Source organism: Paramisgurnus dabryanus, chromosome 3, assembly GCF_030506205.2.
Source record: "Paramisgurnus dabryanus chromosome 3, PD_genome_1.1, whole genome shotgun sequence".
NCBI classification, from domain to species: Eukaryota; Metazoa; Chordata; class Actinopteri; order Cypriniformes; family Cobitidae; genus Paramisgurnus; species Paramisgurnus dabryanus.
The window spans coordinates 12,464,749-12,483,867 of record NC_133339.1 but is presented as its reverse complement, the minus strand read 5'-3'; the positions used below and the strand labels follow the sequence as shown (position 1 = coordinate 12,483,867).

Genomic DNA, 19,119 nt, shown 5'->3' with positions numbered 1-19,119 from the left:
AAACCTACTCATGTCATTTTATCAAGAAGTTTCGTAAAGTTTCACCTTAGGATGAATTTTAAATGGGACATTTCACAAGACTTTTTAAGATGTAAAATAAATATTTGTTGTCCCCAGAGTACATATGTGAAGTTTTAGCTTAAAATACCATATAGACAATTTATTATAACAAGTTAAAATTGCCACTTTGTAGGTGTGAGCAAAAATGCAAATAAGCTGATAATGCAAACACTGGTCGCCATAATGGTGATTTGTTAAAATTGAAACTCAATTGTGCTGTTAATTACTCTCTCGCTCTCTCTCGCTCTCTCTCGCTCTCTCTTTAGTTTTAGTCTTATTTTAGTCATCTGAAATCTTTTAGTTTTAGTCTAGTTTTAGTCGACGAAATATCATAAGAGTTTTATTCTAGTCTAAAGTTTTTTAGTCTGTTATGGAATGGTCTTAAGGTTTGAATATGCAATACAGACACAGATTTAATGGTTGTTATAGAAAACACGTATTTTATTTTATTCTTAATGTCAAAAAAACTGACCGTGGCTTTTTCACCCAAAAAAAAAAAATCACATAAAATAAGCATAAGGCCCGCTCTACCTAAAAATATACATGGTCCCTGAAAAAGATATGCATTGTCCCTAAATGACATGCACACACAGACGCACGCAGACACACAGACAGAGACACACACACGCACTTACGCACGCACTTTGTCCAGTCATGTAAAACCACAACATATACTATAATAGTAACGTTACACATTTCATTCAATTTGAGGACACTGAATATTTATACTCAGTATTAATTCAGACAACCCAATACAATCAATACAGTTCAGATGTGTATTCCTTTCATTTCTATGTTATACCAAGTTTAGCGAAAACACTGTGGTTTATCTGATAAAATAACCTTAGCGTGTATGCTTACCTTCGCATGTATTTCTGGATGAGTCGTCTTTACAGGCTGTCGTCTTGTCATATTTGTAGTGTGACCAGATTAGACGCTAGCTCTGACATTTTTGTTGTTAATGAGACATGTCTTCGGACCGGGTGCACCGCAAAACGTTAGCGTGTTGCTAACGAGCGAAGTCAACTGAAATCAGCCAAAGCTGGGTAACTAAGACTGTACAGCTAAATATAATGTAAACAACCTGTTGTGAAAACAAACTTTGCCGCGGGTTTTCAAAATGACTCTGCCGACTGCTGCCTGTGTAGATCAACCTACCCTCAAAGATTCGCTCTGATTGGATTTCTTCCCAACTGTCCCACAAAATGAGTAGCTCTGATTGGATCTCTTCTCCATTCGTCCCTCCCTAACATTTTCGCCTTATTTTTATTCGTTGAATAAAGTGTCAGTTATATTTCGTTACAGTCTTCGTCATCATATATGATTTTATTTAGTTTTTATTTAGTTTTCGTCCGTGAAAAAGGTTCGTTGACGAATATTTTTCGTCATCGTCTTCGTCAACGAAATTAACACTGGTGCAGATTAATTATTATATTAAGATCCCCTTCTGACATCACAAGGGGAACCACATTTCAATAAGCTATTTTTTCCACATAATTGCAGGAAATGGTTTACCAAAACTAAGTTTCACATTTTCTAGTTTGAAAGAAGCAGTGGGGACCCAATTATAGCACTTAAACATGAAAAAAGTCAGATTTTTATGATATGTCTTCTTTAAAGACTATTGAAGAAGTTCACATTTATTCTGGGCTCTTATTGGCTGCTTTTCCTTCAATATTCAGTCATTTATTTAAAAAAAAATACTTTTTTTAAATACAATTTTAGTTTTCTAATAACAGAAAATAATCTGTTTGGCACAGGTATATTTTTGTCTACAAATTTAATTTCAAGCCATACACTTTTAGATTAAATGATTTTTTTTTAAGATCATTGTTAACATTTCAGTCATGTATTTTTAAAGTTTTAACTGGTAGTGTATATGTATAATTAAACCATATTCTTTAAAAACACACCTGATAGTCAAAATCCCCATACGTCTCTGGAGTTCCTGCCTCCACAGGTTCTTTGGTGAGCAGCTGAGACACAAAACAAACAAACAAACATCTGTGTTGTGCATCTGTATAATGCAGTGACCCCACTGAGATATGAGGAGAAGTAATGGTGATGATGTGCAGTTTACCTCTTGAATGGCTGTCATGACAACATGTTGCACGGATTCCTCCAGTGTCATGATCTGCTGAATGTGTTCTGTAGAGGAGGATTAGACACAAATAAACATCAATACTCATCTGAGAGTCTTTCTTGTCTTTCAGTCATTTCCAGCTCACCTTGTTTGTGTTCACAGCTGATAGCGCAACCCAGAACCAACTGAAGCAGACGACCCAATTCATTCACATCGCCCATCTCCCCGATCAGACACACATCAGGAACGTGATCATCAGACACCTGCTGACTCAACACCTGACACACAACACACATTACACAGCTACAAAATATTATCTGTTAATCAGCTACAAATAAGATATAGTTGTTTTTCCTTTATGAGAGACATGTTCAGAATGAGGATGCGTGTTATCCTACTGAAAAATAAGTCAGTATGGCACTAATAATTTTATATCAAGTAATCATAAGTAATTGGTCATTTCTTTATAATGACACCATATGACAGAGAGATCAAAATTATGTACTGAACAATAATTTACACCTCAGTAATGACTCACTGACCCTCATTTTGACTGTTCATTTTCAAGTAAATGTCATTTTGGGGTACTTTAAAGACAGGTTTTAAAGTTTTCAAGTTTCCAAAAATGACGCTTTACTTTTTTTGCATAAGAGCCACACTGATAAGAAAAAGTCTATGAGAGCCACTTTTACTGCAAAGTATCAAAAGTTAAATTCAGTCATAAATAGCATGTCTGCTTATCAATCAGTGATCCCTGAACATACAATATGCAATGCAATTAGGGATGTCAATTTATGCAATTTCCCATATTCGATGATCATTTAAATTAATGATCAATCAATCGAATAATCGTTAACAGTAATAGTGCAATAAGCCTTCACTGCAGTGGCATATAGCCAATGACATAAAAGTGTGCATAAAAACGACAGCTTCCTCACGCGAATTAAAAGATTTTATTTTGTCTAAATAACATGCTAGTGGGATTGTAAAATGAGTCAATGTAGTTGTTGTTTTGATAAAATCATCAATTTAAACTTATCTCGTAATGAAATATAATGACTAATAGACACAGTGTATAACTCCGCCTCACATGGGCACTCTGCAACAGACGCATGAAAGTCCATGTCAAAATAACAGTTTTATTATCATCAAGTGTTATTTATCAAGTTGTTTACCTCGCTTTCCGAGTCGTTGATACACTGTTTTTAATTATATCCAAGAAGCACACGAAGGGCACTTTTCTCGTCGTCACCTCAGCTTAGACGTACTTTCAGCAAAGATGCTTATATTACGGAGATGGCAACCTTCCATTAGAAAACACGCAGCGCCTCAGCCAGTCAATAATGATGATCAGTGATATATGTTCCGGGCATTCAGGGTGTAACGACAGTCAGTTACAGTTTACATTTGACAGTTTCTTGCCATAATTTAAGATTACATTTTAATCTGTTCATTAAAAACGGCCTCTGGTCTCCTTCTCGGTATATAGCAGCGTTGCTATGCTAACTTTGCAGGCTTCCCTGAAGAGGGTCTTTGCTTTCAGTATCCTAAACGTATTTGCATCGGACCTTCTCAGATCCACTGCGGATGTTATTTCGTTGCGTTGGCAGCCAGCCAGCCTCGTCTCGCATGACGTTAAAAAGCACATGCGTGTGCTTGGCATCGAGCATCGTTGTGATCATAGCTAGTAGTTGAACTTTTGCGCGCTCGCTTAATTTTTTTTCTCCGACTGTATGTGTTTTGCGCAGGCGCCGCACACACGTGCATGATCTTGTTTTTCAACAATCGTTAAGTTTTATCGAGTAAATTCTTATCGACAATTAATCGAAGATCGATTAATTGTTAACATCCCTAAATGCAATAATACAAAAATGATTCTTTATCATTTACTAGTCAAATTTGTAACTGAGACTAGAAGATTTACTTATACTTGTTGTGTTACATGTTTACAAAAACAGGATTACCTTAATGCTAAGTATTGTAATAATGTGCGCATGCAGTGCACCTCCTAGCCACTAGGTCCTGCTTATAATTCATTTGAAAGAATCATTTGAAAGTAGTGGTGGAAATTTTGATTCATCTAATGAATTGCTCATTTTCAGTTTGTTCACCAAAATGATTCATTCAGATTCGATCACTGATTCGTACAAAAAACATTTCTTTATATTATATGTATTATAATAAATAAGACACACATCTTTATGACATTTGTAATATAAAGAAATGGTCACTGAACGAAACAGTGAACGACTCATTTTGGTGAACAAACAGAAAATGAACGAGTCACTTAGATAAATCAAAATTTCCAACACTTCTGTCTTGATTGTTTGTATTTATTGCTCTGTAAAAGATCCGGCAGGCATAATAGACAGTTTTTAGTCGTTGTCGTGGATCCGTGTCTACACAGGTCTTTTTGACAGCATAATCATGTGTACGTTAAATTTAAAAAAAAAAACATTCAAACAAGATTTGACTTCTACATCACAGATGCTTTTGCCTCAGACACAAATGAACAAATCAGTTAATGATGTATAAGTTTTTACTCACATCGTGATAATACTCGATTATACTCTGAAGAATCTTCTTCAGGTTGCTAACCTGTTAAAGTATACAAGCAGTCAAGTCAAATTTATTTCAGACCAAAACATTGTACAATATAGTTAAAGAGTATCATTGTGGTCTTTTACAGTAGATGAGAGAGAGTAACTCAAGTTAAATACCTTCAGTCTCCAGTTGGTGCCTCCATCCTCTTTTATCCTGCTGAGCCACGTCTCATTAAACCAGGACGAGTCTCTGATAGACACACAAACACATAGTCAGTCTTAACTCTTTCCCCGTCATTGACAAGTTATCTTGTCAATTAAAAGAAAATGCTTTCCTGCCCATAATGAGTTTTTACGGCAATCTATATTTCTGCCATTATCCACCAGGTGGCGCTCTTATCCAAAATATAAAAAACTGAAGCTTCCACTGATCACAAAACAGTAAAAATCTGATCTTTATCAAAATTTTAGCTTTTTGCTCAAAATGTTGTATTTTGAAGAAACCTACACATATTTGAGATGTGATCAAAAAAAAATTTTTAAGATAGGATACAATCTGGAAGGAATTCAACTCCTTCCAGATTCACTGGCAACTTTAAAAAAACTCTGGTAGGGAAAGAGTTAACAGAAACATCTCAACAGAAAACTGAAAACCCAGCTAAAGACATTTTATACCTACAGAATTACTGTAACCTTGATATCTTCATGCTGCCTTCACACCAGCGGCGGTAAAGGCGTCAAGCGCGAGTGATTTCAATGACGCACGTCTGGAGGTCTCGCGGCGCGAATGAGGCATGGTAGACGTGATTCCATCTCATTCGCGCAAATTGAGCATTGCCGCGGGAAACGCGCGAGTTGAAAAATGTGAACTTTGGCAGAAAAACTTGCTGCGTTAACCAACCAGGAGCTTGCTCTTGTAGTGACGTGATTACAGGAAGCGAGCGAAGTCTCAGAAGCCCCTCCCATGATGCAAATTTCCGCGTGAATGTCTTGACTAGAATTTCACTCGCGAAGCAAGTAAACTCAAAATTTTCAAGTGGCAAACTAGACGCGGTAGACGCGAATTTGACGCCTCAAACGCGGCTGGTGTGAACCCACAGTAAATGTTGACCAAGTAAGATCAAAGATTTAAATCAATGAAAAATTAAAGGGATAGTTCACCCAAAAATTTTTATTCTGCCATTATTTACTCACCATCATGTTGTTACAAACCTGTAAAATTTTATTTTCTCTGATGACCACAAAGGAAGATATTTTGAGGAATGTTTAAAACTAAACCAGTCATGAGCCCCATTAACTTTCATTGTATTTTTATCCTACTATTTAAATTTATTTATTTAAAAGAAAAAAGGGGAACAATACATATTAATGAACATTTTCACAAATGTCAGATTATAGCCTTAGGCTGATTTCCATCTGAAGACCCCTTGGCAGATTGGTGTTACACGCCAGTTAATAAATACACACAGAAACACTATATACAGACTATATACAAAAAGACAAGACAAAAACAACAATCACATCATGTTAAAACAAACAAACACATCAAGAGTGGACAACAAAGGACATACAGAAAACAGGTAAGCATCGACTATAGTATATTGATGTCAGTGTGGCTTATGATTGGTTTGGTTACAAACATTCTCATAATATGTTCCTTATATACAGGTTTGTAACAACATGAGGGTGAGTAAATGATGACAGTATTTTCATTTTTTGGTGAACTATCCCTTTAAAGCGTTCATGCTCCAAATCTCATCACTAGACTTGTGAGATATTAGTCTAGATTTCACAGACGGGGTCACATTTACTCTTACCCTTATGTTGTTTCAAACCTGTGTGACTTTCTTTCTTGGTGCAACATGATGTTGAGTAAACCATGACAGGACTTTTATTTTGACAGTGAACGATGAGCAGCTGTCATATTTGATATTTTAGATGTGCACATATGTTTGTGCTGGTATAAGATTTTTACACCAACTGCTATATCATCTTACACATGAATAGTTGTCGTTCCAACACAAACAAATGCAGACACAGACACAGAGACACACACACAGGAAACGATGTGAACACAAACTCTCACATTTTGTTGAGCACGTGAGCGATGGCCACGCCGCTGGTCAGCTCATGTTTGCTGGTACATGAAGGCACCTGAAACGTCTGCAGCTGCGAAACAAAAACGAAAGAGTAGAAATTAGACAGATGGACATTAATAAACTCACAAAAGCTTTACAGGTCGACTGCTTTGGTTGAAACTTTTACCTTTCAAGTGGATTCTTCCAATGTGAAAACCACTTTGAGTAAAACAATAGTGATACATGTATACTGGCCTGAAACTGGGTCATAAAACTAAAATCAAAAGAATAATAATAGGATACATACTGTACTTTACATATCTTACATTAAAGAGGCCTTTGGTAAACAAATACAAAGTCACTGTAAACAGATTGAGAAGTGAGAGAGTTTATTGTGAAGTCATGGTTTGATCCTCAGCTGGTTTGAATAACGACTTCAGAACATAAAAAACATTTATTTCACGTATATAAATGTATTTTATTAAAGATATTGTTTAAAGCTAGTAACTTTAACTGTTATAATCTGCTGTTAACGCACTTTAAAGACCTTAGATTAGATATATAATCACTTTAAGGCATCCAACACAACCAAACACAGCGTAATAAAGTCACTATAAAGCCATAAAACCGATGACAGGTGCATAAAAAACATAAATTACATAAAATGCCTTAAGTGAGTGAAGTTGCACCTGCTGCTGCTAACAGGCTAACACAAACACATGCACGCGCTTTCTCCTAACATAGACAGAGAGACACGAAAGCACAGTGTTAATGACACGAGCTCAATTCTTACCCATATGAATAAAGAATCACTCAGCTGATGTTTATTTAAACTCATACTGAAGATTTCTAATGTTTCACACAGTAACAGAGCTGCCACGAGCGCGTTCTCGAGCACAGCGCGTCACTGGTACACGTATTTACTTCACGAGCTCTGCGCGCGCTACCCCCACGGGCTTCCGTAAGACGCTCGTCGCCATAGCAACAAAGCAGCGTTCGCATTGTTTATTTAATATATATATATATATATATTTGTATAAATGTATAAAGTTTAGTTTAAAAATTGTATGTTTGTATAAAATATAAAATTATATATTATATTATATTTTGTCAATTGAAAATATATTTCATTTATTCTTTTCAAACATGTTGGGGCGGTTTCCCGGCAAGGGATTAAACTAGTCCTAGACTAAAATAAATGTAAGAGCTGTCCAAATTTAAAAACAACTTGCACTGACATATCTTAAAATATATCAGTGCCCTTTGTTTTGCATCAAATGCACACAAGTATTTTTTTAGTAAGGCATGATTGTTAAAACTAGTTTTATTTCCCAATAAAATTAAGGCCTAGTTAACAAGTTAATCCCTGTCCGGGAAACCACCCCACAAAGTTGCGACGTGAATATAAATGCCTAAAAAATGATTTATTTAAAAAAAATACATTTTTGTAAAAATATTTCAAAATACATTTCAGTACATAGATTTTTTTGGCCATTTTGTGTAGGCTATATTTGAAAAAAATTGTACCGTAGAAAACATGAAACAGCACTTTAAAAATAACTACAATTATTGTCCCCATTAAAGAATAATGTATTTGCTCTACAATATTATTTCAATACTAAAATAAATCCACATAAAATATTTAGATAAATAGTTTTATCTGTTGCATTTTCTGAAGAGCACTATGCTGCATCCGAACTGAATGAACTATATTTTATATGCACTATTTTAATTCTTTTTATTTCTCTTGTTTTTATTGTTATTTTTAATTGTTTCATACTTCTGTTTTATTCTTTTTCAAACATTTAAACTGTTTTTATTAAAATCACATTTTTTCTTTTAATTGATATTTAAATTCTCATGTATCTTTGATTTTTTGTTTTCTCATTTCTGTGTAAAGCACTTTGAATGACCTCTGTGTATTAAATGTGCTATACAAATAAACTTGCCTTGCCTTGCCTCTAAACCCGAAACGCTTTCATTTGTGACCACTAGGTGGAAGACGATTACTGCACATCCAACAACACAAAAAACACACATGAAGCAGCATAATTCACACTGATCATATTCTCATGTTTCTCTTTAAAACACAAATCAGTAACAACAAAGCAAACCATTACAGAAATTCTAATGGATTTAAATGGTATAATGGGATTATTATTGGTTTTAATGTAAACCATAAAGGTCTCTGTGAGTTTTTACTGGTAATGTGTTGAGTGCATTTGGTGGGATTTGGTTGGTTGGGAATCAATACATCACCATTCAATCCTTTTAAAAAAAAAGTCGAAAAACAAGGAATTTTGTAATGGGTTTAATGGTAAACAGCTGATGGTTCATAATTGGTAATGGAAACATTAGAATGTATATCGTTACTTATTTTGTCAGGTGGATCATTACATTACACAATTACATTACACTATATACATTATTAATATTATTATAGCAATTATTATTATAATAACAATAATGGAAATTTATTATTTTGACATGTTATGTTTCTCACTCATCCATACAAATCTGAACAAATATCTGGAGTAACATAAACATAAGTTCAGAATCATTCATAATCATACATGACAACATACACGTACACCATTGTTTATTTTAATCTCTATCACTTTCTCTCTCTCTCTCTCTCTCTCTCTCTCTCTCTCTCTCTCTCTCTCTCTATGTCATTTCCTCCACACTTCCTGTTTTCACACACTCTCTGATGCAGACCCACACACCTTTACCTGTTTAGGATCACACCTTTAATTGACGTCTATGACTTCCTGCTCCTCCCAGAGCTGTCAATCATCTGATCTTACACAACACCCCTCATTAATGTTCACTGTTTTCACTTATTCAAAGCTTCATCTGAATATTATTAAATGAGAAGCAAATTATTATTTGAAAAACCTAGAACAGCTCTGTGAGTCACAGGAAACTCTTCATGTCAGATTTTCTCTGTATATCTTCAGACAGAGCCGGAGGTTTGGAGGAAGCAGGGTCAGTGGCTCTTGTACTGCTCTCTGTTTAGTTTAGTCACCCTCCAGAGGTCCATGACTAACCTGCCGGCAGAAGACAGGATGGGGATTTTCACAAGAATGGACGACTATTTTCATCCAGAGACTTGACCTGCCCCTCTCTCTCTCTCTCTGTGCTTCCTCAAACTATTTCTGTACAACAAATACTACTCAAGATATGAATCAACACTAAGATGACCATTTTCATACAATTCAACTTATTTTAATATAAGCCTTAGCATTCGAGAAAATATCCTAACAGCCTGATGCTATGCTGGGGTGTTAGATAAGGGTTTGTTCCAATTACTAATCCTAAATATGAATAACAGTAATTACTATAACAACACACTATTATATGAAAGCAAGACCCTTTACAAGTTTAGGATGCTGGTAAGAAAACAAATTCAGGCTCTAACTTAAATACATCAAATATCTTGATACAAAATCACTATTTTGTAGTTTGTTGTGGAGGTTTAGTGGCTGTCGTATGTGTTTACATGAAAAATGCGGATGCGGTTTATGTTCCACCCGTGCCAGCTTTGAGATGTGAGGAATGTTGGCACGGCCGCATTGAAGTGCCAGGTGCAGGAAACACAGGACAAACAACACACGAGGCAGAGAGACACTTTTACGAACACATAACTCTAGACATGAGCTCATGGGCGAGAATACAGGTGTGTGTCTACCCCACATCTACACCCACTGACACTTAAGATTTACAATCTCAATGAAGGTTTGTGTTTTGTGTTGATATCGCGAGGGAGGTTCAGAATCACATAACATGAGTCCTCTGTCCCAAAAAACAGCAGACAGCCATTAAATGAGGTGGTGTTGTGTTGAGTCACTCAGTGCAGGTGCTGCTTAAAGAACCTGGAGAAGAAAATAAACACCGTTCTCATTAAAGTCTTTCATCTGAGAGCACCTGGAGGTGAATGTGAGGCCAACAGAGACTCATACATGTGACATTACAGTCAACCAGCCTTAATATGAAATACACAGATAGGCTATAAAACAAGTATAATTGGTCATGTTTAGGGTTAATTTTTTTATTCTAAATCTAATGCTACTTCTTTCTTACTATTTGTCGACCATAAAGGCACCATTATGGTGATTAGTGTTTGTTTTAGTTTGACTTGACTCTTAGCTTGTTCGTTTTTTCTAACTGCTATAACGTTGTGTGCTTAAGACATGTTTGTTTTGGAAAAGAAAAAAACAAATGTGCAATTATGGTGATAGTTAGCACATAAAGTCTAAACATCATCATCTAGAATTTGTGTATTAAAGAGATAGTTCACTTTAAAATGAAAATTCTGTCATCATTTACTCGTCCTCATGTTGTTTTAAACCTGTATGAATTTCTTTTTTCTGATGAACACAAAAGAAAATATTTTGAGAAATATTGGTCAACACACAGCAGATAGTGACCATTGACTTCCATAGTAGGAAAAAAATATTTTTGAAGTATTTTGATAAATGATGAAGAAAATATTTTGATAAATGATGAAAAGCACACAATTGACAGTACCCATTAAATTCCATCATATTTCTTTATTCCTACTATGGAAGTCAATGGTCACTATCTGCTGTGTGTTTACCATTATTTCTCAAAATATCTTCTTTTGTGTTCATCAGAAAAATTTATTCATACAGGTTTAGAACAACATGAGGATGAGAAAATGATGACAGAATTATCATTTTAAAGTGAACTATCCCTTTAATTTAGTATTTGCACACTTATCAGAAGTATCTTTTTCTGTTAATAATGTGATACTACGGTATGAAACCCAGCACTCTCATAGCAGTTTGTCATCTTGAAGAATTTTGTAACACTGACACATGAAAGTTAACCACTGTACACACACAAACATCAAGAATCAGAGAATGAATCACAACAACGGTGACACTAAAATGAAAAGCTTCAGGCTGCAAGGCATGCTGGGTATCAACAAATCTCAAATCTCATCCAGGACTCCCAGAATGCATTGCGGCATGAATAAATAATGAAAATTTTTACATTTGACAAACTGCTATGAGAGTTGTAGTATCACATTAATAGTAGAATGATACTTCTGATGAGCAAACACTAAATTAATAAATCAGTTTTCTAGATGATGATGTTTGACATTATGTACTAACCACCACAATCTTAGCAAAAAAAAAAAAACAACTAACAAGCTAAGAGTCAAATCAAACTAAAACAAACACTGATCACCATAATGCATTTAAATGAAACAGCTAACATCTGAACCTAAGTTAAGAAAATAACACTGCAAGTAAGATGTAAAATGCAATTTTAGGTTTCAAACAGAGATGGTGATAGAGAGGATAAAGTTTCAGATTGCACAACTTCAGTGTTACTTTATAACACTGTAATAATGGGACAATATACACCCAGCAGTGTTCATTTGACAATGGGGATTTTTCTGTGTAATTCAGCTCCCGAAAGACCTTCATCTTAACTTAGTCAAGCCGTCAGACACACCCACTTCCTGTCATCTATGGTCATTTGTTTCACCGAAAGTCACCAAGTTTCCATTGGAATAAAGGACACTGCGTTGCACTGCCATGGTTAATCACTGACCGTGTGAACGCAGCTTAAGTATTAAACTTTCACTTTCACAACAACCTAGGAATTGCATAGAAACCCACCAAAAACCACATAGTAATAGCAGCCCCCTCCCCCCAAAAAAGCCCAAGTAAAACCTTACATCTGTTACCACAAATCAACTTCCTCATTTCACAATCAGGAAAAAATTTAAAACCACAGAAATTCTGGTTGGTTTGGTTGAATTTCTGTGAACTCTGCTGTGGTTTAAGTTTTGAAGGAGCAGATTAAAAGATTTCTACGACAAAATGATAACAATTATGATTCATTATGAGTCACAGAAGGATAGCTGGCGATGTTATGATTTCTAGTATTATGAGAGGAGACAGGTGCGTCGTATTGACCAGGTGAGCTTCATTCCTAAAACATTTTTATTATATTCTTCATATTGCACCAACTGTTCATCTCTAAACACATTTTCAGATGCCTTGAGTGAATCACCTCTCACTGCCCACTATCAACACACGCGTGGGGGTGTGTGCATTCACGTGTGCGTGTTATTTGGGAGACACCCAACACGTGTACTGGTCATCATGGCCACCGATGCTCAGATGTGTCTGTAGGCCGTGACAACATGACACGGCTGCTATTGTTTGGATCTTCAGTCACACAAATAATAAATGAGATAAAAGCGCCGTCTGCTGTATGTGCACATGATAAGAGCGGCGTGAGTTACTAACATCATGGGACCGTGGGTACACGGTTTTTCTAGATCAAACCTCAACTTTTAAGAAAACTAAGGAGCTCAGGAGATTTAATGGAGCTCTTAATGATCTTTATTTAATATAAAACATGTCTCTGATGTGTCTGCAGAAACTGCAGATAACTATAGACACAATATTATAGACCTGATGTATGAGTAACCTACTTCTTGCCACAATAAACTTGAATTTGGATAAATTTTGCCAACATAAATTGTGACATGTCTGATATTTCATCACATCAAGAGCGATTACAAGGTGTTTGGTTTCATCTATTTTTGTCAAGCCCAAATTTTACATTGTTTAGCCTGGGCTGTGTTTGGACGACTATTAGATGTCTTTTAAACACAAAATTGCTTGCTGGGAGTTGGGTAACATAAAAAAACAAATAATTATACTTGTATTCTACAGTTTTTTGTAAAAAAGCTAATCTACCATCCCACTCCTGACGGTTTCACAGGTGGGGTTTAACACAACACAAACCCTTAATTACATCACCTGACCTGCCCCGACCGCAACCCTGGACTCGCCTACCGTACACCATACACAGCCCTAATAAATGTTTTAATAGCTGGCTTAGCAAAAATCTGTACAAAAGAAAATATGGGTCAGGATCTCTTAAACGTTTCCAAATTACAAGTTCATGAGAGCGGCCCAAGATTCAGTACACATGGCCTTGATCTTCTGATACACCAGTTCTGCCTGCTCACCGACTGCTCCCATCGTCCCACACTCATCATCAAGCTATGCCGTTCGTTGCTGTCTGGAGGTGAAAAAACTAAAATGTTCTCAATCCCATATCATCAAAGATGTTTATGTCTATAAGTTTTTTGAGGAAAAATAGTGTATAAATGTTCAAGATCCAAATTGAAGTTTCAACGCAGCTTCAAAGCCTCTACACGATCCCAGACGAGGAATAAGGGTCTTATCTAGCGAAACATTATATTTTTTAACCACAAATACTCATCTTTTACTGGCTCCACGACTTCACTCATTACGTAGTGACGTCAAAAAGGTTATGCTTGGTGTAGGAATAAGCTACAATCTCATTTTCTCTGCCGATTTCAAAATCGTCCAACATCGCTGTTTATTTTTTATTTATTTTTACTGTATTTTTCGGTCTATAAGCCACGTTTTTTTCATAACTTGGCTGGTGCTGCGTCAGTATAAATTATCTTGACATTTATAAGGCAAGAGACAACATAACCGTATACAGCTGCGAGAGTCCGCCATATGCTGCTTCTGTATTTATGTAATTCAACGGATTCAGTGATGTGGAATGACGAGTATGCGAACTTCACGCTAGTTGGCTTGTTCGGTTAATTTAGCCTATTCAACCTTCCAGGTAAGTTCTGTATGCTATGGTTTATCGTTTAAATAACTGATAATATTACTTTAACGTACAGACATCTATTCAGCGTGCTGTTCTGTCTGCTATTGTTTAGTTGAATAACTTGCCTTTCCAGATTAAATGTCTGTTCTTTGGCTTGGATTTTGTGAAATAATTTTCTAAATAAACGCGACGTATAGTCCAACTGTGACTTATGTTATTTCGTCTTAATGACGGATTTTTGAATGATGCGGCTTATACTCCGTTATGGCTTATAGTCCGGAAAGTACAGTACGGTATTTATTTTTAAAGGGCACTTGACTTCGCCTTTGCGCATTCGACTTATAAACACTGGATCTGTACTTTCTGCCTACACCTAACGTGACCTTTCCAATGTGAATTCACAGAGCCAGTGAAAGATAGGGGTATGACCAAAATCTTCTATTACGATAGGATTCATTTTATTTCATGATAACAATATGTATCACGGTAGAGGGTTTTTATCTTTAAATAAGGTTTTTCTGTTATTAAAATCTTTAATACCATAGAAATTTTCATAATTCTCACAAAAACCTTATACAAGCATAAAAATATATATATATTTAAGGTAGAAAAGTGATTTAGTCGACAGCAGTGAGAGATTTACTGTAAATTAGGTAACTTCCCCTTTAAGACCAAAGTCCGGATCCAATATACTGTTAGACATGCGTTTCCTCTAAATGCCCTATGGTTGTATTTATGAAGATACTTGCAAAGATGAAACTTTTGACGCATGTATAAGACCAATAAAGCGGGGAAAATGCTCACGAGCTTAACGAGCAGCGGTTGCGCGACTTGCGCGCTCCTCCCACACAGAAACAGCGCACGCATCTGTTGTTTGTGTTCCAATGGCTTAAAATAACTTGTTTTAAAACTGCGGTGCTTAAATATGTGCACAAACGTTTCGTTTTCATGACCACGCGCACAGGGGCGTGACGTGGGCATGTAACCTTGATAGAGAAGATAGTCCAAAATCTCTACTGATTGACAATTTTCTACTGGTTTATCATGTGTACCAGTTTATCGCCTACCCCTAGTGAAAGATGAGTATTTGTAATTAGAAACCCTTTGAAGATGCACTAAAAAATCCTCGAATGATTACGTGACGTCATAAAATTTTCGTTTTAAAATGAATATTCCTGTAAGGTCTTATGAAGCCAGATGTTTATGGATGAATATTTTCAGGTGTGAAACTGAATCTGTGAGGTATCAGAGTTTGGTTTGTGTGGTTGTTGTGAAAGCCCCTGTGTGCGCACAGAGACCTCACTGAAATTCACATGAAACCAGAGGTCTGATTCATAACATTCATGCATTTGATGATTTAAGGTAAAACATTTAGAGTAACATTCGATCAGTGTTTTCTCCCATTTATTCATTTGAATTCCAGTATGTTGCACAAATGGTTTGACTAAAATCAGGACTATTGGTTTAACACTAGTGATGTACTTGCCCACTTCTGTCATGTAACAGATTGTGGTTTTAGCTTTGAATCATTTCTCAAAATCAATGCCAATTTATTTTTTCAGTTAAAAATAAACAAAAATCAGTTTGCATATTTAGAAAGCTGTTTGAGGTGTTGGGTCGGTTTTCTGCGAGTTCGCGCTAAAACAAGAGTTAATATCAGCCGAGCTTTCCAAATTTTAAAGGATTAAAACTGGAGCAGAGATTTTCCTCTGAACGATAAGGAGTCTCACTTGCATTATCATTTAGTCAGAATTAACGTGGCAGATATATTACTTCACTTCAGTGTTTCCCACAGGCTTGGCGGCACATCCGCCATGTGGATGGGTGAAAATAGATAAGTAATATGGGATAATATGCAATTTAATATGCAAAAAACACTTTTGCAAATACATTTTAAAACTGGAAACGCACACGTCAGCTGAACTATTGCCTCCAGATATCATCCACAGTAAAAGTGCTTCATCGTCATAAACCGCTGACCAAGTTGGACGCAGAAGCATCCTTGAGCTCATTAGAGAGACAGAAACACACAAGAAGCTGCTGAGATCTGCACATCTGCAGTTCAGCCTGAGAGAAAACACATTGCATCGCATGGCATTATTAACAACATTCAACAGAGCTGCAGCTGTCAGCTGTGTGTTTCCTCGCAATGATGACAGAGCACACGAAAATCTGCAACTTCAAGAAAATAACATTACTTACATGTGGTTAAGATGGAGAAGTTTCAGGTCATTTTTTAGAAGGAGTGTGCAGGTCTAAGAGAAACTCTCCCTTAGCAACTGTTGCTATGGTAGAGAAATGACTGTGGGTCGTCTCACACCTGTGTGTGTACAGTAATTACAGACTGCAGCTGACGCACACGCACAAGAGCTGCAGGTAACATCGCTGCTGTGACCTTTGAACTCTTAAAAAGAGGTCAACCTGAGGTTAAAGTGAAACCAGATGTCACTATGCAGCTGATTCCTTGTGTTGTGTGTATAGTGTCATACTGTTTTGTGTTGTTTGTGTCAATGTGTGTGTATCTAATGGACATCTTAAGCCTGGTCTTTAATTTCCAGCCACATAACTTTTAAAACAGTCCTTTTTTGTACATTTGAATAGATGCTGAAGCATACATTGTAGTAGCAGTATTTGCAATATTTAATTGTAGCATTATTACTGTGGGTTTACACCAGCCGTGTTGGAGGCGTCAAATTCGCGTCTACCGCGTCTAGTTTGCCGCTTGAACATTTGGCCATGGGAGGGGCTTCTGCGACTTCGCTCGCTTCCTGTAATCAGGTCAATCCTAGGGCAAGCTCCTGATTGGTTAACGCTGCCCGTTTTTCCAGCAAAGTTAAAATTTTTCAACTTGCACGTTTTCCGTGGCAATGCTCAGTTCGCGCGAACTAGACACGCGAATGAGGCAGAATCACGTCTACCGCGCTAAACGCCTCATTCATGCCGCGAGACCTCCAGACACACGTCAGTGCATCTTCACATTGACTTAACATTGAAATCACTTGCGCTTGACGCCTCTACCGTGACTGGTGTGAACGCAGCATTACGTTTATACAGCTACAAACATAAGACCTTTACAAATCTTTACAATAAAGATTGCTGTATAATTTCCCTTTAACCATTTTATCGATGTTATCACCCTAACTCTAACCCAAACCTTACCTTAAACCCAAAACCTTTTTATAAAAAAATGTAAGAATTTCTAATGTATTCTTTTTATATTCTTCAACGTAATGGACAGAGATATGTAAGAAACTTTGAGTAACAATATAGCATTTAAAAGATATTTTAAGCCACTAATACAGTCCTACCCAAAACAGTTTATTAAAATCATGTACTGTTAGACATAAAAAGCATAATAGCCAGACAAGTGTAATCACAGTAACTTATTTATTGCGAAATTTCAAAAGCAGTACCAAAAGTAGTTAAAATGAGGATGTGGTGCAGCCTTGGTCCTCTCTGGAGTTTATGAAGTACAGAGAAATATTAAAGTTATTAATCCATGAGAATGTTAATCTCTGTCAAGGTGCTCATTTCGAATTCGAATTTAAAAGTACGAAAGAGCCAATGAGCGTTTGATATCACTGCCGTATAGCAATGTGTCGTAAAACTTCTTGAGGTGCGATATTTAAATTCAAATTCATAACATACTTTATATTTTACGTTTACGGTTGCTGATGAGAACTGGGATCAAGATTGCTGGATAAAGGGCTGAATTTGGATCTGTTCCTGACAATCAGAATTTAAAAAATTTGGTTTACAGCGAATAAATAAAATTAAAATCTTTTGTGAATTCATTTAGTGTTTTGGTGTAATTATTGTTGCATTGGAGAAATGCCTTTTGTGTGCCATGGCAAACAAACTAAATATTACAAAATGGTTAAATGATTACAGAAATGTCATTCATTTAAAGGTTTTTAAAGTGTAGTCTTGTTTAATATTGTTTAAAGTCATGAACATTTCATTAGTTAAACAGCAACTATGGTCCGATTCACAACTTTACATTTCCTTTGGTGTGTAAGTGTGTATTATTAGTACATGTTAGCGATATGCAAAAAGTACAAACCCCAAAGTAAACGATGACGCGAGCTAGCATTTCCAATGTAAATCTCTGGACTACAACAAACACACGGGTTGTAGGCCACAGTTTACTTCCTGGGATTGGTGATGTAGACAAGACCGACATTATCATAATTCATCCCGCTTCAGACTCACAGCCTGTAAGTTAACTCCTGTTAGCACTGCATTGTGAGCGAATCTTTCAAACATGGTAAGGAGCGTCACATTTCCAGTTGACATAAGAGGTATTCAGGACAATCACAACGTACAGATTAGCTGACCAATCTGGCCAAAACTTAAATAATTAACGTATTGGTCCTGCCAACACATCAATGTTATACATTTCAGTGTGTATAAAAACATAAGTAAATGTACACATGGTACAACCACACTTTAAATACACACATACTCTCATGAGATCACATTGTCATTTCACACAATTCTTATTTTCAACATCTAACAATTTGTTTGAAAATCACACAAATATCAACTGGAGACATCTGCACGAACATGTATCGACTAGTACAGACTGCTGGTTAAACTCATGACTAACTGCAGCTGCTATCAATCACAGTTTCACAGAGCAGATCATGTGCTGATTTGTGTTTACTAGTTTTGTTGTTGTCATGTATTGTGCAGTGCAGTTGTTAAATTG

At 36.2% G+C, this 19,119-nt stretch overlaps 1 protein-coding gene across 3 annotated transcripts in view; it reads right to left on the bottom strand.

Annotated features, from left to right (window-relative positions):
• hook2 (hook microtubule-tethering protein 2) overlaps positions 1–19,119 on the bottom strand; it is a 66,966-nt gene that overhangs the window by 13,262 nt on the left and 34,585 nt on the right. For 2 of the 3 annotated variants that reach the window (XM_065278286.2, XM_065278287.2), the window contains 6 exons: positions 6,773–6,855; positions 4,864–4,936; positions 4,691–4,741; positions 2,289–2,421; positions 2,141–2,208; positions 1,974–2,036 (listed from right to left, as the gene is read on the bottom strand). In XM_065278286.2, the coding sequence (XP_065134358.1) occupies positions 1,974–2,036; positions 2,141–2,208; positions 2,289–2,421; positions 4,691–4,741; positions 4,864–4,936; positions 6,773–6,855 (471 nt within the window). Of the gene's footprint in view, positions 1–1,973; positions 2,037–2,140; positions 2,209–2,288; positions 2,422–4,690; positions 4,742–4,863; positions 4,937–6,772; positions 6,856–7,557; positions 7,713–19,119 lie in introns of those variants that run through there. The other variant, XM_065278285.2, reaches the window with a different exon arrangement.